The sequence below is a fragment of the Zeus faber genome, assembly GCF_960531495.2.
Source record: "Zeus faber genome assembly, chromosome: 16".
NCBI classification, from domain to species: Eukaryota; Metazoa; Chordata; class Actinopteri; order Zeiformes; family Zeidae; genus Zeus; species Zeus faber.
In genome coordinates, this window is record NC_137202.1 from 1,490,544 (window position 1) to 1,515,281 (window position 24,738).

Here is a 24,738-nt window from a genome sequence, read left to right on the forward strand (position 1 = left end):
CCCCTTCACGAAATCGGAAACATGCGCTCACGTCCGAGCTCGTACATACATTTCATTGCTACGTGTTTTCTAGGAAAATCTGTAGTCACCGCGTCAGCCACTGTGTTTTGTTTTCCCTTCACCAATTTTCATTTATTTATTTATTTATTTATTTGAATGGTTTTTTTTTTCAAATATTCCGAGGCGATTCCTGTGCAAGAGTTGAAGGGTTAAATGTGTTGTGCAATTCCATTTGGCTTTGGCACGGCTCGGAGCGCCAGCAGAACCACTGCCTCAGCACTTTGGCCTGCCCAATAAAGCAGCAAGCCTCACAGCGCTGGGACAGCCTCACAACCACAGCCAGAGACAAACCTGTGACACACACACACACACACACACACACACACACACACACACACACACACACACACACACACCAAGTAAGCCCTCACCCTCTTTCTCTCATTCACCTTTGTATATACAGAGCTGGACTCTTGAGCTCATCACAATTTGCCCTCAGTTGATTTTCATGACAGATGGAGGGTGATAAAAACATTTAGATATTTGGGGATGTGCAGATTTCCTCCACACGTGTAAACGTTTTTGCAGATGAAACTCAGTGATTGACCTTTGATCCCGGGTATGAGTAAAAGGCAGACAAAGTGACAAGACGCATCACACGCATGCACGCATGCTGGCACATGTGTGCGCACACACACACAAATCTTGACTTAACTAGTGCTTTGGAGAAGCTTGGCCACCTTCCAGGACTCCTCAGAGCAACGCAGGAAATGATATTTCCTACATTTTGCAGGACAGATAGAAAGAGAGGGAGCAAGGGAGAGTGCAGCGAGAAGGAGGGTGAGTTGGTAGAGTGGAGTGGGAGTTTCTAAGTGAGAACAGAGCGTTTACTGTTTCATATTACACACAGAAACGGGGAAGAAAGAAGAGAAGAGCAACTGGTGGCGGAGGGCTGCAGCGGATGGCGCAGGCAGACTGTGTTTTGAATGTAGTTCCTCGGGTTTGGTGCTGTGTCGCTGTCTGGGTTTATGGATTCGCTGACCGAGGAAAATGTACTTCTCTTTAGTGGTCCTTGTCCTGACTAAGGCGCTCTTCACAGGTGAGTTTTGCACTGTTAGTCCTTTTTAAAAGAAAACAAAACAGCGACAGAATGAAATAATGCTGAAAGATGGATCTATGCAAAGAAGTATGATGTATAATGTATCATGAAAGACAACTATTATATAACTTCAAAGTAGCCAAAACCAAATAAATAGACGCACATTTTTAAATACTGAGATACTGACATTCTCTCTGCAAAGGGTAAATGTTGACAGGAACAAAACAGTTTTAAGCAGAACTAGACAAAGATGTCAACTTGATATAAAATCCAGTCAAAAATCACTTTAAGTTGAGATTTGACATAATTCAATTAATAATTTAATACTTTGACCAAAAAAAACTTGACCTCTTCACACCTAAAGGTTTTTGAAAAGCGATGGTGGAAGATGTACTCACAACTATACTGTTACAAACTTCCTCTAGTAAAAGTAAACATACCTCACTGACATTTCTACTAGAAAAAAACATATAAGTAATTGCTCTTCAATGTACTGAAAGCATTCAACAAAAAGAAAGTGCGTATCAAGTGTCCCGATATAACAAGACCTATGAGCCTTGTTTTCTGCAGATGCTTATTACAATTTACATTGGGTGGTATATGTGGTGTCATCGTAATTTACAAGGATATGGAGCTAATGAATCAACCATGAGCCATCTTGAATCGTGAGTTTGAGAGATCCAGTCACTGATTTTCATTTATTATTTATTCATGCTTTGGCTTGCTTTTTTTAATACACAAAGGTGGTCTTTTAATTTGGCAGACTGTAACTAGGCAATTTCCTGGAGCCTTGCACTCTTGGGGGGCCTCGTGAATTTGTGTGGATTTTCTTTTTTTTTTGCTAAACTCTGTTTAACTTTGTCACTCCAGCAATCAGCGCTGTGCGAGTGCATGACTCACATCCCATAAGTATCCCATTTATTAGAATTAGAAAAAAAAAGGCCCTGAGAGAACGTGCAGAGTGGCTATGGACATGGTGGGCGGAGGAAAGGAAACACACACTTGTAGTGTTGGGACACAGGCTGTTGGGCTTGCGACTTACAGATTTTATATTTTAGTCCACGTACGCCTACATCACAACAGACCAAATGTACATATGTCGCCTGATTTCATGACATAAATCAACCAGGTGAATAAGCAAAAGTCACCTTGTAAACTTACACGGCACTACAAGGATTATTATCATCAGGATTATTTTTAAATATTATGATTATTATGATATTATGAAATTGTAATTTATATTGTATTAAATTACCCATAATTGCTGTGATAAAATATATTCCTTCATAAATAGTCCTAAAACACATATCGAACACAATACCCAAAATGAACAGGACTTGGATGGAAAAATCAGGACCTGAACCTGTGATGGCAGCATCAGGCAACCGGATTGCCTTCTGACTGCCTCCTGGTGGCACAGTGCATTGCATTGCTCCCTCACAGCAAGAAGGTCCCAGGTTTGATCCTGCCTGGGCCACTGTTGGCACCACAAGGGTTATCTCCCGATTAGGGGCCTTTCTGTGTGGAGTTTGCATGTTCTCCCTGTGCTCACATGGGGTTGCCTCCATATAAAATCGTAAAGAACCCAGACTAAAAACATGCACAAGAAACATTGTCTGACGTAAGCTGCCCCCCGGAGGAAGGACAAGCCTCGATAGCAGCCTCCGTGTGTGTGTGTTGGCTGTAGCTGCACATAATGCATTTGTTATGGTAATAATAGATGAGCCAGAGCTTGTCCAGTTTAATCTTAGTGCTCAGCTGTGATTCCAGCAAAAAGAGGTCAACTGGCATCGTCCACTCAGGGACAACTCATCCCTTCGTGGACATGGATGGAGAAATGAGTACTTGAACTTATGATGGCTGTGTTGGAACCTTCAGATGCTGCGCTGGTCTCCGGGCGCTTTTAAACACCCCTTCGGGGTGCTGCACTCCAAAAGCCCTCATCTCTTTGAGCCATGGAGTCTTACTGACTTTATGTTGTCTCCGCCAGTCATCTGATTTATGAAACGATGGCGGTGACTTGGCAAAATGTGGACTTGAATCTGTGACGGTGAAACTGAAAGGCAGCATCTCAACCCATCACAACGCAGGGTCCTGCGCAGTTCCAGCTTCTATGAGATGATTAGTGTTTCCCTGCCCGTGAAATGCTCTGTGCACACCCCTGCACTAGTTATTTTATGTCAGGGTGTCGGTACTTAATTACCTTAAAGGTCTATGTACGTCTTGCACCACTGATAGATAGATAGATCGATCGATAATAATATAAAAATACTATACTAAGGATATACTCATAATCTTGTCCCATTGTCTTCGTCTGAGTGAAGAGTGCTTGAATGGTTCGGTTAGGATTCTCATTTAGCTTTATTCACTCAAAAGAGCTCTCTCTAAATTGTTTTTGTTTACAAGCTACGCTTGGATTAAGTGAGATGGAGGCCTCACATTGGTCGTGCCTGGGGCCTCCAAATCACTAAGCCCCCGGATATATAAAAATGACATATCTGTTTTGAAATTTTGTGGAGTAAAAGTAAAAAAATCTGAAACTGAATATACTTAAGTAAATACAGATACTAGCAAAATGTATTTAAGTACAGTATAAAGGTACTTGTACTTTGTTGCTCTCCACCATAAATAAAGCCAGAATTTAACCTTTTTTTCCTCCCTGGATATGTTGTGAAACTGCATTGGACAGACCCCGAGGGAGATTAGCCAAACTACCACAAACGAGAGTCAGGCGGTACCAGGGCCCATATGGTCTCTGTTATCTTGTGTTTCTCTTTGCGGGTTTAAAAGCGTACTTTTACCGAAAATGAATGTTTCCCACCTGCGGAGCCTGTTCACCTCTCTGATCATCTGATTGTATTGTAACCAGACTCTGCGTCTCTTCAGAGGAGGTCGGACGTCGCTGGAAGACACCGAATAAGACACACGTGTTCCACCACAGATCTGTGTGTCCCAAACACGCGATGCCCGACCGAGGCCCTATCCAGCCGTCTTTATTCACTTTGGAGTGAAGAAACACACAAAATGGATCAGTTGATGGGATGATAAGTTGGGTGAAAATCGGTTTGACAGAGTGTAGGTGGGGGAAAAAATAATTCTTGCAGACAAAGCATTTTCCATAAAAGGAAGGTCACAATACTCAACTTCAACCCTTCAAAAAAAAAAAAGGAGGAGTTGACAGAAAGCTTTGGCGAGCTCAGACTTTCAAGGGAATTGATATAATATATGTATGTGTGTGTGTGTTTTTCTTGAGGCGGATGTTTCTGCATATAGAGCTGTCATAATCGTCAGATAATCGCAATGATTTTGAAAAATCAATTCTACATATGTAACGTTTCCATCCAAATTGAAGGGAAATTTTAAACCCATGTTAATGCGAATAAAATACGAATTAGCTACATTTCCTTCAGTTGGGTTGAAACAAATTTACTGACTCTACATATTGTCTATGTGCTATTTGCCCACAGAGCTATGTGACACCCTGAATGTGACCGTGAACCCTGGCCCTGTCGCCATGGTTGTGGAGAGCGACAACATGACGCTGTCCTGCCTCGTGTCTCATAGGAAGAGGAGCAGCAGTGTCCTTGTCCTCCGCTGGTTCTACACCCCTGATCTGCCCGCCTCCCCGCCCTCGACCCCGGCGACGCTCCTGCCCACCGAGATCCTCATCGTGAGGCTGGGCGTCAAGAAGCTGAGCCTGTACGGGAACTACACCCGGGCTTTTCCGCAGCCAAAGTTCCTTCTCCACGAAGAGAGGGAGGGAGAGGTGTTCCAGCTGCTGATCTTCAATGTGACAGGCGCTGACCAGGGCTCCTACATCTGCAGAGTCCAGGAGATCCGCAAGCACAGGAACACCTGGAGGGCGTCGTCCAACGGCACTGCCAGAACACAGCTCACAGGTAACTGGACCGGACACCGTCCCCCACCTCGGGAGGACATCCATGCAAGAACACAGAACATCCAAGACATCCTCCGCTGACGGGCAAGGGAATTAATGGGAAGAGAAGTTGGAGCAAAGCAAAACAAAATCGTAAAACTATTTTGTTCTCCTTGGATAGTTTTTGTCTGTTGCATTTTAATCGTATTAATCTTATTATCATGTCACCCCTCCCCATTTGTCCAAATACGGGTCCTTAGAGCCAGGGATTGGTTGATGAAGGGTGTTAGGAAGAGGTTTACAGGACAAACTGCTGTTTCCAACACACCCTCCCTCATGCCACTTTTAATACAGCTCTCTCTTTCTCTTTTTATATCCATTTCATATCCTTACTTATAAAACACAATAATTTAGTCAAACGTCAGTTAAACCCCCCCCCCCCCCAAAAAAACCCCACCAATTAACCGGACACCAATTATGATGAAAGCATTCCTATACTGAAGTCTTCCCTGTTCATAATGAGCACACGTTACAGTCGCCCATTCATCTTGAACCTCAACCCTGTACTGTAACTTTATATGTATATTTTAATCACATGCCATGTGAGTGACAGAAGGCCGTGCGCCAAATGACAGCACAGCAAGCAAAAGGGGGATTTCTGGTATAAATTTACAGAAAACATTTACTCTGGCATTCTCTGAGTCTTTCCTAGGAATCCCCACTCAGAACACACACACACACACACTCACACTCACACTCACACTCACACTCAGTGTGAATCACAGCTGCCATGAATCCATGCTGCCATGTAATGTGGCAATGGAAATAGAAATAGAATAATAGAAAACATACAGTCCTGGAGGGAGAATCTGCGAAGAGAAATGTTTTCATGTCGTCCCCATCTGTTCTGGGAATCTCTTCTAGCTCAAGCTAGAAGTCCGTCCGTCTGCGTCTTGGTGAAAAAGTAAAGGATACTGGGCATTCGTTATAGGAAGCTCTTAGACATGAGGATTCCAGAGGTGTCCGTCCGTCTGTGCTTCGGTCTTACCCCAGTCCTCCGGCATTTCCATCTGAAAACAATGAGCTCACACGGCCAAACCACACTCAACAATATCACTCTGTACTGTGTACAGAGGGAAAGGTGGAGCGCTGCTGCGACGGCAACGTTCGAAAACTCTGAATTACGTGACATCAGCATTCTGGCTTTACTTTTAAGCACCGCACCCCCCCCCGGGATTGAATTGAAAATGTTGTTGCCTTTGAACTTGTTTAGTTTCTGCGTGGGTCTTGGAAGAATCAATAATCTAAATACATGCCAACCAGATGAAAAACGGGTTCATGTGAAATTCATTTTTTTCACATGTATGTAGGTTATGGTCTTATGTAGAAAAAGAAGGTGTGAAACAAGTCAGTTCATTTAAAATAACTTAAACAAGTGTACAAACAATTAAAAAAGGTATGTATGTATGTGTATGTATATATATATATATATATATATATATATGTATATATATATATATATATATATATATATATATATATATATATATATATATATATATATATATATATATATATATATATATATATATATATATATATATAATTGAAAGCAAATAAAACAGGGAAACCTCTGGAATCCTCATGTCTAAGAGCTTCCTATAACGAATGCCCAGTATCCTTTACTTTTTCACCAAGACGCAGGCGGACGGGGGGGGGGCTTGAGCTAGAAGAGATTCCCTTTAAGAACAAATGATCTGTAACTCTCGAGATAGACGACACTCATATTACTCAACATTACGTATTTTCTTTGAAACCAGAGGTAATTGTAAAAAGCCATACGTTAAGTGTCAGGCAGAGCCATTAGAGCGCCCTGCCCTGCCCCCGAGGCCGTGTCCCACTGAGAAAGCCACACGACCTCAGGCATCTTCGACATGCACTGACCACGGAAACAGAAATATAAGAGCTCAGACTTTTGAGGCAGAGGAAAAAGGAAGCAAAGTTAAAACCAAGGTAAATCCAAGGAACCCCCTCTGTCTGGGGATTCCGGCACAAAAGGTCGCACACTGTCAGGATGGTCCGTTGCTGTCCAGCTGACATTGCGAGGCGGTCACTGGCTTTGGTCCCTGTGCTCTTAATGGAGGAGCCATTCGCTGCTGCTTATTTCTTATTAGTGGACTGCAGAGCACTGAAGGTGGCTCCGTGCTATCGGCTCTTATAACAGAGGTCGACTGCGTTGAACCAACAGACCCCGCTTGAGGTTTCAGACTCGTTTTCCCTGCCAGTTCGAGGCTCTAGGAAGACAGTAGCCCTATCTAGTTGACCACTGCTGGACTGGCGACAAGAAGATGAACCTCAATCGGAAAGAGTCATTTTCATTTATTTCTTTAGCTCCTCCTCTTCCATCAACGGAGGAATATTGTGGCACAGACCCTGCAAGGTTTGATAAGCATCTGGTGGTCGAGATCGAGCTGATACTGTCGGGAGGGTTTGACAAACTGGCTGTCGGATTGGGTTAAGAGCGACCTGCTCACATCGACAATCATTAACTTACAACCACAATGTGAAGGACAGATGTGCAGCACTGCCGTTCACTGCCCACACTGACGTATCTTACCACGCCGTGGATTGTTATGAAACCAATGAAGTTCGGCGAAAGATGAAAAGGTGGAGCCTCTTCTAATATTTACGTTTTTCATAAATGGGTCATGGTCCTGGCCTGAGAAGGAATTGCCTCTCTACACTGATGGAATTCATTATCCTAAATACCCAGTCAGTCAAACTGTCTGACCTGCTATTTTTTTAATTATTATTATAATTTTTTGTGTTAACCATAGCATAGACTGATATTTCTCAAGAGGAGACCCTGGTCATGAATACACTAATACATGCAATTTAATTTGCAGAAATGTTGGTCTCATAGCAACGGTTCCTCAGCGGCAGTGACGATGTTATGATGTCACTTGGAAAATTTTACATTTTTAAATTACTGTAATATGTTTATAATTTCAAAATTAAAAATATGTATTAAAACATCATTACTGGGGGGTATGTGCTTAAAGAACACAGCTTTGGTTGTCTCCCCAACCTCCTCTTAAATGTCCCTGACCCAAACGCCACTACTCAGTCACTTTTTCGGTGCCTGCTTAGGGGTTCACGACAGAATAACAGAATAGGTTGGAATATTTTGTTTTTTTCCCCCCCTGACAAAGAAAACAGCAAATGTGAAGCAGTTTTCAGTGTTTTTCAGTGGCGGAAAAAATCGAAAGCATTTGTAGATATAGAGCTTTTTGGGAACACCCTTCTATCATCCAGGAATAATAATACAGACAGGCCTGTGTGTGTGTGTGTGTGTGTGTGTGTGTGTGTGTGTGTGTGTGTGTGTGTGTGTGTGTGTGTGTGTGTGTGTGTGTGTGTGTGTGTGTGTGTGTGTGTGTGTGTGTGTGTGTGTGTGTGTGTGTGTAGTTGGTTTGGCTGATGCTGCAGTAGTCCTTCTCCACAACAGCGGTTTGGATATTTTGGGAAACCACCAAGGGTTTCTGCTGTACTGGGTCAATTCTCAGACAACAGCAATTTACAAAGATCCATATCATGGTGTGTGTTTTCTGCACTCCACGAGATCTTTGGAGGCAATCGCAGACTTTTTTGATCAATTATCCTTCTCCCACAGTGCACTTCACCCTCGAGGATGGCAGCAGTGAGGGAGTGCTGCGCTTGTTTGCAGGTAATGCTAAGATCTGCTCTCTTTCATGTATTGTGTGGTTGTGATCCGTTCTCTGTGGCCGTGTTTTTGCTGTTGTCACTATTCTATTGCTCTTGGTTCTATTTTTACTTTCTTTTGGGACACTGGTTTGCTCGTGCATTCAGATTAAACCCCTTGTCCGTTGGTGTATTTTAGATGTTTATCTTTGCGCTGCGTTGATTTGCTCACTGGGCCTCCTGTCCATCTTCCTCTTCATGCTGGTTCTGAGCTGCCAGCACCTTCTCAGCAGACACAGGCTCAAAGGTACTACTACTACCCCTGCTGCTCGTACTCTTTATTTGTATTTGATTTGAAAACAGTCATTAGAACAGATAAAGTAAAAGAGAAATAAAACCACAACAACCTACTTTTAATGTCATCATTACAGTACTCACCATACTAACCTTCACGCTTTCCATTTTTCATGGCTCCTGTCCTGTTCGACAGCAGCCAGTTACCTCCTCGTCAAGTGCCCGGAGAGCAGGTAAGTTACCAATCGGTAGACGGGTTGCTTGTGAGCCTGGTTGAGCGTGTCTGCTGACCTGGCGCTCCACTGCTGCCCCCAGCTCAGGGGAGATGGTGACCAGCTCCACCAGCTCCTCCGGCTCCACTCCCAAAGCGCAGCGGAAAGAGATGCGACAGAAGCCGGAGAGAAAGGCGAGACCCACACCGGCGCCAGCTCCCAAATGTCCAGACGAGTCACCGCCACACATACCAATGAAAGGTAACATGGTGTCAACGCGGAAAGTGTAATTGCATTGTGGAGTTACAGTCACAGTTTGTGGAGCAATTTTTCCAATGCATTTTAACCACAGTGCCGCTTGATTTTGTTGGACTGCCTTTTCTATTTAAGGTGGTATTAACTATGATTTTCTCAGTGGAAACCCAAATTCCCTTTAGAAGTCCCACGGCCTGCCAACTAGGTTATTGAAATAAAAAACAGCGGGTTTATTTTCAGGGATTGAACGTCCAATGAATACACTTCAAACATCTGATCTTTCCAAAAACTGAAATCAATATCTGTAGTATAATGTAATTCCCTGTCTCAGTAACAGTATAGATACGGTATGGGAATTAGAAGAGGGGAAAATTGCCAGGGAGTTTGCTGGGACGTTTCAAATGAATCTGAGGAGGAAACCCGACCCTGTTTGGGCCACATCCCTGTCCGTATCGTCTGTCCAGGTAATTCACGGAAAGAGGTGGAATCAACAGAGACCCAAGGATCAAAACATCCTCAGCTTGCAGAGCAACAAAATGGTACACTCTGCAATTCTCGGCTGCCAAACAGCCTTAATGCGTTTTCACTCAAACTCCTTCTAAGGGTCGACTTCAATCACGCATTCTTCTGGAATGTTGTTTTCAGTCAAGCTGTTTGTGTTTGTGTGTTTCAGTGCCGGTTGCTACCCAGAGACCTCGGAAGCCCCGGAGACTAAAGGCCCCGCCCAAGAGATCCGTTACCGTGAGACTCCCTGTGCTTGTTACCTCCCTCACACCCTCCAGCCAATTTAAAAACCTCAGGAAAACAAAATCATTGCACTGGCGCCCTTTAAGACCTGCTCTTCTGAATCCCTGAAATTCTTTGGTTTACAGTGGACTGAAAAAAAGAAATATCATAGTAAAATACGCAATCTTGGAAGTTTATTCCAGATAGAAATCCTGGACAATATTGGAAGCACCTTTTGGAAGTTGTGGGAAATAATTAGATTTAAAGCAGGTCATTTTACTTCAGTTAGTTATTATTATTATTATAGTTATTATTAATAATATTTTTCAATTTAATAATCATGTATTCAACCAGTTTGAATGGAGAGAAGTGCTCATTCTTCTCTTGGCCATTTGTTGCCATTTCTTCATTTAACTTCTGACTTAAAAATAAGTTTCTGTAATTCAACTAATTGTGAAATATAATTTTTTTTTATTATTTATATTTTTTATAACATTTTAATATTAGCAATAAATATTAGTGGTTTTACGTTTGCAATTGTAAAATCCTGATTACACATATTGAAATGCAATATTAAACAAATAGACTCATTATTGACGGTATGCATTTGGTGTGAAAGGAAGACCTCTCACTGACCTGTAATTGAATTGGTCCAATCCAATCTCTTCAGCGTGCAAGATGCTGATTCCAATAAGGCAATGAAGGGAGTCCTGGATGTTGGATAGGGCTCCCTGTGTACTGGAGCGTTTTTTGGAAAACAGAATGTTCCATCCTTCAAGGCTGTAACACATACCTTCTGCAACTGCAAATTAGGCGCCTAGTTACAACATGGAGAGTGGAAGAATACTACTGATATTGGATAAACGACTATTAACACCAAAGCAAGGCTGCAAATGTTAACATTTTTACGCAAAATATTTTCCTTCTCGTCTTTTCTCCGGGCGATCGGTCCCTCCCTTCCCTCTCTCTCCCCTACCCCAGCGAGTATCCCAGGAGGACAGCTTGACGTACGCCGAGCTGGAGCTGGTGCGGCCACGGCTCGAGCCCCCGGCCTCCTCCTCCTCCTCCTCCTCCCCCTCCAGCCCGGACCCCGCCACCTCCGAAACGGACACAGTGTATGCTCAGATCCTCTTCCAGGAGAAACAGATGTAAACGCAACAACTCTGGAGATACGGATGTTACTGCACCTCCTGGTGAGGGCACAGGTTCGGAAAACGGAATCCAGTGACTATTTATGGACTTTTTCTGCAGCATTTAACATTTCCTTATGTGAATACGCCAAAGATTCTGTGCCGAATGCGATGAGCTTTACTGATTTTCCTCTTTGTGGTGCCTTTTGATCGCTTTTTTTTTTTTTTTTTTTTTTTTATAATGCCATTGTTTTGTTCTTGTTCTTTTCTGTTTTACAGCCTGCATGCCAGATGTTTGTGCATTCCGGAATGCTCCAGCAGTTACCGTTAACTATTGCCGCAGAAGCCAACGCTCTTATGGCTTGGTTTGGCATATTCAAGATCAAGGTGTTGGAACACGCACCTATAGAAATGTGTACATAACTTTAATGCTAATACACCAAGTGAATAAAAAAATATACATAACTGGCTCTGACATTCCACCTGGATAATTATTCATGTATTTTCCATTCCCCGCAAGCGAAGGAAAATAGATAGCGATGTTTTGAAGTTTCACCAATATTGCAGCACAAACACAGACATGCAAAAATTTTTTACTCCGCAGGCGGCAGGCGTCTCGCTCGGCGGCCCAGGAGAGGTGAAGGGTTTAGGCCATTTTGTGAAGGTCATTTTGTGAAAAATGGAACGAAGATCCAAGTATAACGGGAAGGAGAGAAAGTACACATCTTTATCGCTGTGACAGCAGGGAGAGAGAGAGAGAGACCCTCATCCCCCAAGGTTCAGATTCACTGACTAGGATGAACCCGCTAATGACTACATTTATTCAAATTAGACTAATTGTAATCATGGTTAATAATTAGTTTTACAGTGCATTATAATTGGGTTAGTCTACAAGATGGTTCTGCCTAGGTGCAATAATTTATTTGATTTAATTATTCTGAGGAACCCAACGGTTTGACATTTCATATCATAAAACCAGCGGTGTAGAGAGAATGGAGATGGCCGTCGTCTTTAGAGAAGGTCATTCCTCGCTCCCCGGGAAAATTATGAGCACTATTTTCCACTCTATTAAGCCACTCCACTTAGCACAATTAGCTGCACACACAAAGGTTAAAGAGAGAGACCTCATGAGAGAGAGAGTAGTGGTGCATGCATTTAAAGAGGTGGAGTGAGGCGAGAGTGTGAGGAGAGACCTCAACAATCTAGCTCCATTTTAACATGATGTAAACAATCGGGGGAAAAGCTGCACTTAACAATAAAGAAAGAAAGAAAGAAGAAAGAAAGAAACAGTCTTTAATTGTCACACGACACTCCACAACACATGCTTGCACACACACACACATGCACATGCTTGATGGTGGCCGGTGAAATGGCTCCTCTGCTTTTGACCCATCCTGGCTTGTCCTTCCTCCGGGGGCACAGCCAGGAGCAGTGGGCAGCATACGTGGACGCGCCCGGGGACCAGGTGATAAGTGTCCATCGCTGATAAAGGTAAAGGTACATGCACTAAGATTGCATGTGATTAGACGTGATTTTTGTGGGCAAAACGTTAACTTTTAATTACTAGATTAGGATCAAGATGGCCTTTTCCCACTACCCAACAAAATCATCAGCAGAAATCTAACGGATGAGACTATTTACATTTGCTGATTGTGAGTGTTGCTGGAAAGGATTGCTGCCTCACAGGAACCTAAGAGGTTTAGGCCAATTGCAAATATCACAAAGAGAACGTGAAATATGAAAGTGAGGCGGGGATACGAAAGATCATGAACAGACCGCGACGCAGGCTGATGTGGCTGAGGTGACTCATGGTGAAAACAGAAAGCACAGTTGTGTCACAGCGTGAGAGCCCAGAAACATAGCAGCTGTAATTTTTTGCTTTTGGATTTACAAAGGGAAATGGGAACCCTAATGTGACTCACATTCGCTCAGAAATGAGCTGTTGAAGCATCGGGAGTAATTGCGTGAGCATAATCGCTTCGGTTAATGAGGAGTTTGGGCAGTTTGGTGCGGAAAAAAGACGAGTCTGCCCTTGGCCAGACAAACACGCAGCACGCAGGAAGGAGTATTGTTGGACATGTGTATTAAGTGAAATAGTTCAGTAATCAAGGGTGAATTCTCTGACACACACACACACACACACACACACACACACACACGAGAATGGTGTTTCAAAAAGACAACACAAAAATGTAGTTCATTACACTGACAAAAGCCACATTGCCAACGAAATCAAAAACATCCTGTGAACAAAAAAAGCGACCCCTGTAAACACTTTGAGCTTGAAAACATCCCGAACCTCTTGTGCCACACCACAAGCAGACATTACTGCAACTGAAGCCATAACTCTTTCAGCGTGTTATCCATGTACGCTGCATTCACATTCATGCTCCGGTTGTATTCCACGTTTGTTCCAATTCACACACTGGGACAGATTCACGCCACAAAGTATAATTTCTCCTTCACTGTCGACCATAGGTTTCAGTGTCACGGGTTTAGTGCCTTGCTGAGGGTCACAGGCTTAGTGCCTGCCTTGTGACTCTGAATGTTTGTTTGAATTCCATATACTTTTTAAAGTCTTTCTATGGAATTTAAACTTTTTCGAATTCCAAAATGATTCAAAGATACCTGTGATGTAAATTCAGACAAAAAAAAAAAAAAAACCCACTCCTTTGAACAGATGAAGCCAAAGATCAATTAAGATTTATTCAAACGTATGTACAAAATATATTTGTAAATTCAATTTTTACAAATATATATAAAACAGAATTAAATAACTACCCTAAGCACCATATATTGTGCAAATATTTAACATGTATAAAATTGTGTTCATGTAAGATTTGCAGAGGTTTACAGATTTTCTGCATTCTCAACTTCATATCTTGTACTGTACATCATGACACTGTTCATAATGCATAACTTATCCTCCAGATAAAATCCCCGATGGTTTCAGAAACCGATTTCAACTTTGTCCAACAAGATGGCACGTTGTGTTCCGCCAGTGGAGATCTGAAACATGGCTGGCTCCCCTCTACCAGCATGTGGACACTTGGGATAAAGGCCGCAGGGAGATGCTGTCCCGCCCTGTCACTCACAGATCCAGGTGAAAACCCTCCCCCAGGCATCTCCCGCTAGCAGAGTGGCATGGGTCCTACAGACAGAGAGTGCATGCTGTTCAATGTTACGCAGGTTATTACGTTGTTTTCTCCGGTAAGGTAAAAAAAAAAAGAAAAAAAAAATTTGATCATCTTATTATAAGATTGTGAATGACTAAACATTAGGATGGATGTTTGACTACATTACACGATTATTTACCTTGACATTGCCAGAGCAGTGATGGCCGGGTTTGTCCTGTTGCGGCGTTGGGATGCAGCCTGACCGCGGCACAGCTCCCGACTCAGCACCAGATGTCTCTCCCAGCGTTTAGCCGGACCCTGGCCACCCTCTGTGGACACAGGCAAAAGAGCTTTGATAACAGAAGAAAACATGTCAAACTGTACTGTCAAACAATCATCCAATTCTTTAATGGATCCCAAATGTAGATGTCCGCCATTTAGATGGTCCCCGCAAAATAATAGACCAAAAAAAAACCAACACAAAACTGAACTGAATTAACTGTGTTTATCTGTGGTCAGCAGGCTGTTAAAGGGAGAAAAATCCTTCCAATATAAATGCTTTGGCGCTACGCAAAGACTTGTCCCAATGTAATTTGCCAAGTGTAATACTCCTGTGAGGTGACGTGAGGCTGAAACGAACGTATGCCAAATTGGATCTGGGTATTATTGCTTTCTAAATTACACACACACACACACACACACACACACACACACACACACACACACACACACACACACACACACACACACACACACACACACACACACACACACACACACACACACACACACACACGTCAGCAGAATTACTCATCAGTGTTTACTGCCTCTATGTTTAATAACTTTATAACAACATAATTCCTGCTCGTCCTAATGCCAGCAAGGGATGTTGCAAGCATTAAAAACATTCATCTAGGACAACAACATGGTGTGGCTCAGAGATGTGCGGCTGAGAATGAGTGTCACGTGCCTCACAATAAACACAACCACAAAGTGATGCATTCAAAATATGTCAGGTTTTAAAACATGAAAACCAAGGTAAGTTTTGTTTGCAAAATTGCATTTCTGCCTATCCCACAAATATGCTTCTGTTAATTCATGCCAACCTCTGTGTGTATAGAAAACAAATAATAATAATAACGCTTTCCTTGTGTTTCTATGCGCCGTATGCATTAGAGTCAGTATTACCATCTGTCCTCTGTGTATAGTTGTGCCCTGGGGACTTGGGCTACTCACCAGGGCCAGCTAATTGTGTTCTGGTGTACTCGGTCCTCCATATCTGTATCAGAGACACATAACAAGTCCCAAAATTAGACATAATTCAACCAAATAATATGCAAACACATGTATTTGTGCAGGCCATACCTCAAGATAACAATAAACATAATAATATAATTTGCAGGCATTGTGTATAATGGCATTGGCGCCATTCCTACATGAAGCCCCATTTTAAATTTGAAGCTAAGATGGCAAAAGGCAGAATATTCTTGTATTTGTACTTACACTGGTATAATTTGGCACACACACACACACACACACACACACACACACACACACACACACACACACACACACACACACACACACACACACACACACACACACACACACACACACACACACACACACCATATGCTGTTATTATTATCATCATGGTGGACATCCAAAGTGTCACTTGAAAGCATAATACCAATATAATGACTTCTATATTTGAATACTGCCTTATATGCTGTATGACTGCATCACAAAAACTTTAACTTGCACCTATTTGTTCGCTAAACAACTACCAGGGAAATAATCTAGAGACAAGCACACTTTTAGGGACAGCGCGAAAAACACAAACTTACCCGCAAAATGCCATCAGAGCAGCCCGTAACAATCACGTTCCTGGCATCCCACTCCTGTTTCTGTGTGAAGCCGACACACAGGATGTCCCCCTGAGGCCCGCAGGAAGTGTTGACACAGGCCAGCAGCAGACCCTTCATGGTCCACAGGTACAACAGAGTCCCTGTAGATGACGCGATCTCACCCTGGGATGGGTATGGAGAGGAACACAGGTGAGCGTCTATGGGCATACGGATGATAGACACCTGCATACTATGCACCGTTGGACGATTCCAGGTGCAGACAGTAAAAGTCTTGCCAGGATTTCTCTCAGAGCCAGATGATTTCACTCACTTGTACAGTACCTCAGGGTTGATGCTTATTGGCAAATCAAGGCGGTTTGTTCCAAATACTGGATACAATACTTTTACTTTCTGAATCTGGAAGTGCCCCCTTTTATGCCATGCAGACAAAAAACACATAAGGACCATAAACTATTTTGAGGATTATTTTGAGAACTAATTGAGAATTATTTGGGATCTCTTGTAGTACTTCGAGACTAATAATTTGAGACAAATAAACTTTAATGTATAGTTCTGAATTGATGCCCAAAAAATAAAATTGAGGTAAATGTTAACTTTATTACGTTTTGGTTGTTTACTATATTCATTAGGGGTCCAGCCCTGAAGGGCCGTGAGCCCTATTGCTATTGTTTATGAAAAACTGACACCAGTGGTTTATGGATCTCATGGATCCACTGTACTCACAGACAAGACAAATAAAATGTGTATTTGTGGCAGTCCCAACATGCTGTCGTCAAAGTTTGATCCAGATCTGTCCATTATTGTGGAATAATTCAGTAAAAAACGTTTGTTTTGTTTTTTACAAGTCGCTACAAGTCGGGGCAGTTCCAACATGGCGTCGTTCGAGTTTCACCCAGATTGGAGGTTCAGTATTTGTGGATGGAATTTGTGATCAACAATGACTACCTCACCAAGATGGCGCCATGCATAGACGTATGCTACAACGAAGAAATCGTTGCACGTATGCCCAAATTGACGGAGTACACAGATCACGTAACTCAGTAACCCAAACCTTACCAAGATACTGTTGAATACAGATATAGTCGCGATTGGACTTTAACTAAAGGAATTTAAGATACAAACTCTTAACTATACAAAGTTTCAAAGTGACAGGTATTATTTTGTGAGAAGAGAATTGGATTGATCAAAGCGCAGTATATTAAATGTCATAAATGTAAACACTTCTGAGGACAACTCAGACATTCTAAAAATATCTATGTATACGGTCTACCTGAATGATAATTACTGTCAACAATAACCATACGTAATTACATCAATCAAGGAACATGTATTTATTGTGTATGTGTCAAAATAATTTCCATCTTTTTGTGTTTTTCTTGTAGCCCCCTACACACAATTCATTTAATTATATATCCTCCACAATTGAAGTCAGTTAAACCACTAAACTCAGCTTACTTATTTACAGGTTTATAAAATACATTACTATTGATTGTTTTCTGTTGATTTAGAAAGTGCCATAAAATAATTCTCTTCCCCAAAATTGATAAGTAATAGTGATAAATAATCAGGACCACAATATTGACTAAAATAATCGTGCTTCTAATTTTAGCCATAATCATGCAGCCCTACTTCAGTGATAACCACTGTTAGTTACGGCGTAGGAAACCCACCCACAGCTACAAACACCGCCCGATCATAAAATTACGCTGTAACCCACCCGGAGTGAATGAACTTCTGCAGTCAGAAAACACACCGGAACAGAGAGCCAACGCACACTCGTCCACTGAACTTTAATGAGGGGCTGTCTACCCTGGACCCCACATATTGCTGCCTTCAGCTTTATTTATTATAAGGGGTCCAGCCACAAAGGGGGGAGCCTTATTATTATTGTTAATGAAAAACTGATGTCAGTGCCAGTTGTCATGTCATTTCTTCATACTGATGTCATAGATCCGACGCACTCACAGACAAAGTGAACAAATGTATATTCGGGGTGGTCCCGACAAGCCGTTGTCCAAGTTTGATCCAGATCGGTCCATTATTGTGGAATAATCATTGCCACAATGCGCGAGCATGCACAAATGACGGCTCATGAGGATAGCATTGCAGTCTCGTGATCAGGTCAACAACCGGATCCTCACCAAGATGACGTCACGTGCAGAGGAGAGGGGACCGACGTCAGAACTTCATGTATGTCATGGATACGACAAACCCACAGACAATCTGAATAGGATGTGTATTCGGGGCAGTGCCAACATGGCATCGTTCGCGTTTCATCCGGATCATTTCAGTATTGTGGATGGAGTTTGTGATCAACAATCACCACTTCACCAAGATGGCGCCAGGGACAGTGCGCATGCACAAGTTGATGGAGTACAGTAGCGATGGGCATTCTGGCACTTTTTATTGAGCCAGATCATTTGGCTCAGCTCAGCAATAAGAGCTGGCTCTCTCGGCCCCCAAACGGCTATTCATTTAGTACCACTTCTGGCACTTCAGTCAAATTTGGCAATGCTCTGACCAATGATTGGTATGTGTGTACATAAGTCAAAAATAAAACACTACTAATGAAATAGTATGGTTAATAAATAATTGCACTCGCTAGAAGCACATATTTCAATTTTATTTGTACGATATAATATAAAAAAAAAAAAAACATTTCTGCTCGGTTCAAAAATGTTATTTGTTATTCGTCATGCATCTCTTTATCAGCCATTTAAAATTTCCACTCCGAGGAGGGGGGGGGGTGACAGGCACAACATACAAAAGTCTCACCATACATGGCTCTTAATGTTATTGCCAAAGTGAGACATTTCTGGATCTTATTTATCAAGTATTTTATCAGGTTATCTTATAATTCCGTCTTGTATTACTTTATAAAAAAAATACAAATAAATCGGCTCTCAGAGGAGAGCCGGCTCCCATCGTCCGACACGTCACTAGAGTACACAGATCATGTCATAGCACTGCAGTCTATTAACACACAGATATAGTTGCGATTGGACTTTAACTAAAGAAGAGAGAGAGAGAGAGAGAGAGAGAGAGACTGACAGTCAGAACTTACAGTGAGTTCATTGATGGCCAGTGCAGTGACGGAGGCCTTGTGTCCCGTCAACTGGGTAACGTAGCTGAGCTCCTCCAGGTCCCACAGAATGCACGTGAAGTCGCGGGAGCCACTCACTATGACATTGTACACCTGGGACACAGCCAGGCACGTCACCACACCTGTGTGGCCATATAGAGGCTACGAAAGAGAACAGAACAGCTGAGTGTGACTACATGCTTGGAGGGCTGGACGAATATTTTCCGATAAAGCTTGTATGCACATGTACACACACAGACACCCACAGGTCATGGAGTTACTGTACCTGTCTAAGCTTCATGTGAGTGAGTTTGTCCTTGTGGACTGCAACGTCCCACACACACACCACCGTGCTGGTTCCGGCTGTGACCAAGGTTGTCTGGTTGGGACAGGCAGCACACAGAGTCTCCCCCCACTGACACAAACTTTCGCATACTGCAAAGATCTAGAGGAGGACAGAGAGTACACAGCCTCGTTAATCAAAGTCATGTTTTGTCTGTGACGTCGTCATCAATTCTTGATCTCGGAATATTTTATGTGAATATATTAACAGTATGGCACTGAGATGATATGCACTGATAAGGAACGGGTGTGTAATTCCTCTCTCTTTTATAAATAAAAATATTGTGACAGGCTTTAGCAGTCAATACTTTTTTTTAAATCTATGAATCGATCTATCTTGAACCACACCTTCTCTGTTGCATAGTTCCCAAAGGCACAGCTGTTGTCAGGAAAGCCCCAGCTGAAAAAACAGCTCCAGTTAGGGGACAGGAGCAGGCAGTTTTTCTCCAGCACCACAACCTCCTTCTCCAGACACACGATTAGGCCTACGGGGCCTCTCGGCAGCTCTGCAGGTGGGACGGAAGGTTATGTTTGGAGTGCCGTGGACAGTGAGACACTGGGAAGGAGACATTATTAGGAATGGGAGGAAGTGGTAGAATTTGTTTTAAATCTACCATTTAAAAATGCAGCTAATAAATAAATGCTTGCGTAAAACAGCATAGTGGAGAAGTCTAGATCCAACACGAGGAAGCGACCTCATTCTGCCGTTGGTGTGTCTGCATAAACATACCTGGTCAAACAGAGGTAATTGCTCTTCAAAAGCATCACATTAAAGAGTTTGGTAGCTCAGTAGAGAAACTTGTAGAGAATTTGATTAAACTGACCATAGAAAATGGCAATTAAACAGACATCCCAAGGTGCACCAATTGAGACTCTGCCCTAAGGGGACGTATGCATCCTGAACTACATAACGTGTGTAGTGTATGTGTGTGTGTGTGTGTGTGTGTGTGTGTGTGTGTGTGTGTGTGACAGTGGCTGTAATTGCTCCTGTAATTTACCAGTTCACATCAGAACAGGCAGCACTCATTATATCCTATTGCCAGTTTTGCCTCTAAAACTGCCAGGAAAAACAGTTATTCTGGCATGAGCCTTCGCATTTCTCTGCCTATTCATCTCCATCTGCTTATTGATCAGATCAGACAGTCAAAGTTTTAATACAAAATGTAATATGCAGGAATCTCTCCCCCAGCATACACAGATTCATCTCCTCTACCTCAGTGGGCCTTGAGGGATTTTCCGATTATTAAGTAGAGCTCAGCTGAAGAGTCATCACCATATTGTAGTTCTAACAGATAGCACCATATAAACCCTTATAGTGTGTAAATTAATCTATGGGAGGAAAAAAAAAAAAGAAATCCAGCCCATCCCAACAACTCCCGTTGGCCCAACAACTCCCGTTGGCCCAACAACTCCCGTTGGACCCCAGACCATTTCTGTGCATAATAATTGACATCAAATGGTCTAAAATAAAATGCAGAGGTAGTAGTGGAGAGCAGGGTAAAATAAAGACGAGTGCAATTGATTCAAATTGGTTCTCTCTCTCATACACACACACACACACACACACACACACACACACACACACACACACACACACACACACACACACACACACACACACACACACACACACACACACACACACACACACACACTACTGAATATGTTACACATTATAATTGTTCACTTTGAGGGCATACCTCATTCATATTGGGGTTAGAGAGCTGCTTTGTTGCATGTCTTGCTTTCTTTTTTTTTTTTTTACCTTTAAAAGGCTGAGCAGATGTTTTGACTTTGTCCAGTCTGAAGAAAAAGGGAACAGGGTGGGATGGTGAAGACCCTTCTTTCTTAGAGCCTCCACGGGGTGGGTGGGACTTGGTGAAGAGCTGAAGGAGACAGATGGAGATCATGTCCGTGGGAGAAAGTACACGTTCATACATCCACAAATGCCACGCACACTTCCAGTACGTCTCCCTCTTTACCTGCTTAGGCACCTGGCCAAAGTTGCTGACATATCCCAGGATGGTGCTCTTAACCAGGGGGTCGGAAGGGCCATCCTGCCCCCTTCTCTGCTTCTGGGCATAGAAGTACGGATGGAACGTGTTGATGCTCTCCACGGCGGCAGGGCCCTGCTGGCGGTAGCCGAAGATCAAGTCGATCCACAGGTGGAGATGGGAACTTACATAGTCACTTTCCAAAGCCTGGAGGACGAAGAACTGAAGAACTGAGAGAGGACTAAGATTAAGTTGTACTGCAAATCCATTGTGCTTTCACTATGAGCATCCTGGAAATGCTGTTGCAATGTGATGGTTGTGATTAAAGAGAGATACCAAAACCATAATTGTCATATTGTTAATAAGAGAAACACACAAACTTCTGGGGATGCACCAAGCACATTATCCAAGTAGTGTACAATCTCCCTCAAAAGTCAATTTAAAAAGTCCAGAAGGGCAGGGAGTTATGGTGCAGTGTTACGAGCGCTTACCTTCATGTTTGAATTAAAGCATGATTGGGGGGGGGGGGGGGGGGTTAAATAAAGGAAAAGTGGGCACCAGCAGTATTCTTAAATCAAACCTAAATAACTACCGTACTTCAATAACACAAAGCTGGAAAAAAATGGTCTCGTAATTAGGATATATTGTCCTAAAACAAGGAAAAACCGCTGGACTAAAATAGCTAATTTTGTGATAAGGTCGGTTGATATGAGTAGTTCAGTAGATTACAGACTGATAACCACAACACATACCCCAGGGTTAGAAAGAAAAAAGAAGGAGTGTGTTTTATATATTAAAAAAATGAACAAGCTAGTGAGAAGGAAGATACAGACAGAATGATCCGACAGAAGGAAAGGGGAGGACACTGCTCGGAGGAAAAAGGAGAACATTCAGCCCAGTAAACAAGAGACAAGAGAGTCATAGTGCATGTCTTTAAAAGAAATAAATGGCCTTGCTGTCCTTCAGTGACAACTGGTCTGGAACACTGATATATGGGCTTTCCTTGATTTCCAGTCTGTTAGAAACAGTCAGGTCTACGAATAGATGACTCCCATTGTCAATTAATAGTACAGCATTTCAGAGAACACCGAGGGTGGATGTAAATAGCATGGCTCCCTTGACACATTGCGAAGATGTACAAATGTACCACTAGTCTGTTTATAGTACAGTATACTGCCTCCTTAATAACTCCTGCAGCCTGGCCACCATGTATCTGGCAAACGGAAACTCTGTCTGCTTCAGACCCAATAAGTACTGGATCACCATATTGGTTCCTATAGCAAAAGAGTGAAGTTGACCGGACTGGCCGACTATCACTGACCTCTCGATGGATCCTAATGAACTCATGAGGGTCATCTTTAGCCCAGGGGGGCAACACCACATCCCCCAGAGCAGTACCGTCCTCCATACAGCCTACAGAGACAAGCACACACACGACATACAGAAATACAATTTCACACATTTCTGAGCAGGAGGAGTCATTGTAATTATCGACCCAGGCACATCATCTGACCCAGCTGGATGTGGTTAGAGTTTAGCAGGAAGTCTGGCAGGTAGTAGAACTCTGGGAACAGTTCTCTCACGTCGCCCATGTTGTCCCTGGATGCAGACTCCCACTCCTTCTTCACGCTGTGAAACATCCGCTCTGGGATGTCAAACCCTCCCTAGAGGGGACACAGACTCCATCAGAACCCGGAACACTAGTGAACCAAAGCGTGCATCAGAAAAACATTCATAAACTGGTTCCCCACCTGCCACAGTGTGACACAATAAACATATATTATATTGTTGATGCATTATGTAAGCAGGAAGTATCTACTAGCAATTGGAAAGAAGCTTTTCATCTTTCTGCAAAATTCTATAATGCAGTGATGGAAATCTCATGAGAGAGAATGTAATTTAGAGTAAAACAATTACCTCAATGAATGGAAATAGCATATATACTGACTAAATTCTGTTAGAGATGCAAACCTTGTTATGGATATTACTGCATGGCGCATTGTGCTTCTGAGGTTGAAAAGGCACTGTGAGTCACCAGACTAACATCTTTATTGCTTTATTCTGACTATCAAATATGCATGCTTTTTCATTATAATCAATTGGATAGTGTATCTCAAAGTGGCAACTTCTGCAGCTCTCTGGATGGGCTACTTTTAAATGTTTTTTTTGCAACTCTAATTATGTGCATAGATATTGAAATTACTCCATAACAAGTTTTTCCTCACAAAGCTATACACTATGTTTTATTATGAGAGCGTTTACAATCCATAATAAAGGTCAACGTAGTGATCAATGTCTTTCACCACTTGGGTATTAATGGGCAAGAAGTGTGCTGGTCTACAGTAAGGGATGATGCAAAATAAAATGGCTCACTGGCATCTCTTCTTTAGCTGATTGGTGAGAAGTCATTAAAGAGAAGGACCTTGAGTGCTAAACAGATGACTTGATGAAAAACAACTAAAACTCAGTATGTGTCCTGCCACCAAGGTCAATTGTTCATCATTTACTAAAATTAAATTGTGCTGATGTGTGTTAGTGTGTGTGTGTGTGTGTGTGTGTGTGTGTGTGTGTGTGTGTGTGTGTGTGTGTGTGTGTGTGTGTGTATGTGTCTGTGGGATGACCATATCAATTTAGCTGAGCCTTGATTTGAGAGTCAAGATCAGAATGTGCACGGTCGCCCCTAAGAAGATTGTCATGACAAATTAGATCTCACTTAAGCTGGTCATTACTCACTTAAAGCTTTTAGGACCTCATAACCCTTAAACCTCATTGTGTTTATTGCAGGCCCCGTGTTGCCCTGGTTAGTTTTTTGTTTGAATCGTAAGCCCCTTTATTGTGCAAACTCGTGTTGCCTAAGGGATATTTTATGCAGAATATGTTATGTTTAATATGGGGAAAAATATATTTTGTGGGCTGGATCACATGCTCAACATAATCTTTGGAAATTACCAAATATGGATGTCCCTGAGAAAATTTCTATTTCTATTCTCCTATTCCTAGTGTCTTAACACAGAAAACCAAATGTAATCTTTTGAAAAAGTAGG

General features: G+C 42.5%; 2 protein-coding genes across 5 annotated transcripts in view; one reads left to right on the forward strand and one right to left on the reverse strand.

Moving 5' to 3' along the window:
- The first annotated feature begins 715 nt into the window (after positions 1 to 715).
- vstm4a (V-set and transmembrane domain containing 4a) lies at positions 716 to 11,732 on the forward strand. 4 transcript variants are annotated; one of them, XM_080016754.1, is made up of 10 exons: positions 716 to 1,099; positions 4,567 to 4,998; positions 8,647 to 8,700; positions 8,875 to 8,982; positions 9,166 to 9,202; positions 9,285 to 9,442; positions 9,901 to 9,975; positions 10,110 to 10,177; positions 11,144 to 11,355; positions 11,572 to 11,732. In XM_080016754.1, exons 1-9 carry the CDS (start codon positions 1,051 to 1,053, stop codon positions 11,312 to 11,314), a joined length of 1,152 nt encoding a protein of 383 aa, XP_079872880.1. In that variant the 5' UTR covers positions 716 to 1,050; the 3' UTR covers positions 11,315 to 11,355; positions 11,572 to 11,732. The 4 variants fall into 4 exon arrangements, with proteins under 4 accessions (XP_079872880.1, XP_079872879.1, XP_079872881.1 ...); XM_080016753.1 differs by having other exon boundaries at positions 11,144 to 11,732; XM_080016755.1 differs by having other exon boundaries at positions 9,169 to 9,202; positions 11,144 to 11,732.
- Positions 11,733 to 13,632: 1,900 nt separating this feature from the next.
- Positions 13,633 to 24,738, reverse strand: part of wdfy4 (WDFY family member 4) — a 51,148-nt gene continuing 40,042 nt past the window's right edge. The window contains exons 54-64 of the mRNA XM_080016975.1: positions 23,208 to 23,358; positions 23,016 to 23,107; positions 21,683 to 21,901; positions 21,466 to 21,586; positions 20,049 to 20,206; positions 19,645 to 19,803; positions 19,341 to 19,520; positions 16,256 to 16,438; positions 15,645 to 15,687; positions 14,608 to 14,737; positions 13,633 to 14,443 (exon numbers count right to left, since the gene is read on the reverse strand). Coding sequence (XP_079873101.1) covers positions 14,380 to 14,443; positions 14,608 to 14,737; positions 15,645 to 15,687; positions 16,256 to 16,438; positions 19,341 to 19,520; positions 19,645 to 19,803; positions 20,049 to 20,206; positions 21,466 to 21,586; positions 21,683 to 21,901; positions 23,016 to 23,107; positions 23,208 to 23,358 — 1,500 coding nt within the window. The 3' untranslated portion in view covers positions 13,633 to 14,379. The remainder of the gene's footprint in view (positions 14,444 to 14,607; positions 14,738 to 15,644; positions 15,688 to 16,255; positions 16,439 to 19,340; positions 19,521 to 19,644; positions 19,804 to 20,048; positions 20,207 to 21,465; positions 21,587 to 21,682; positions 21,902 to 23,015; positions 23,108 to 23,207; positions 23,359 to 24,738) is intronic.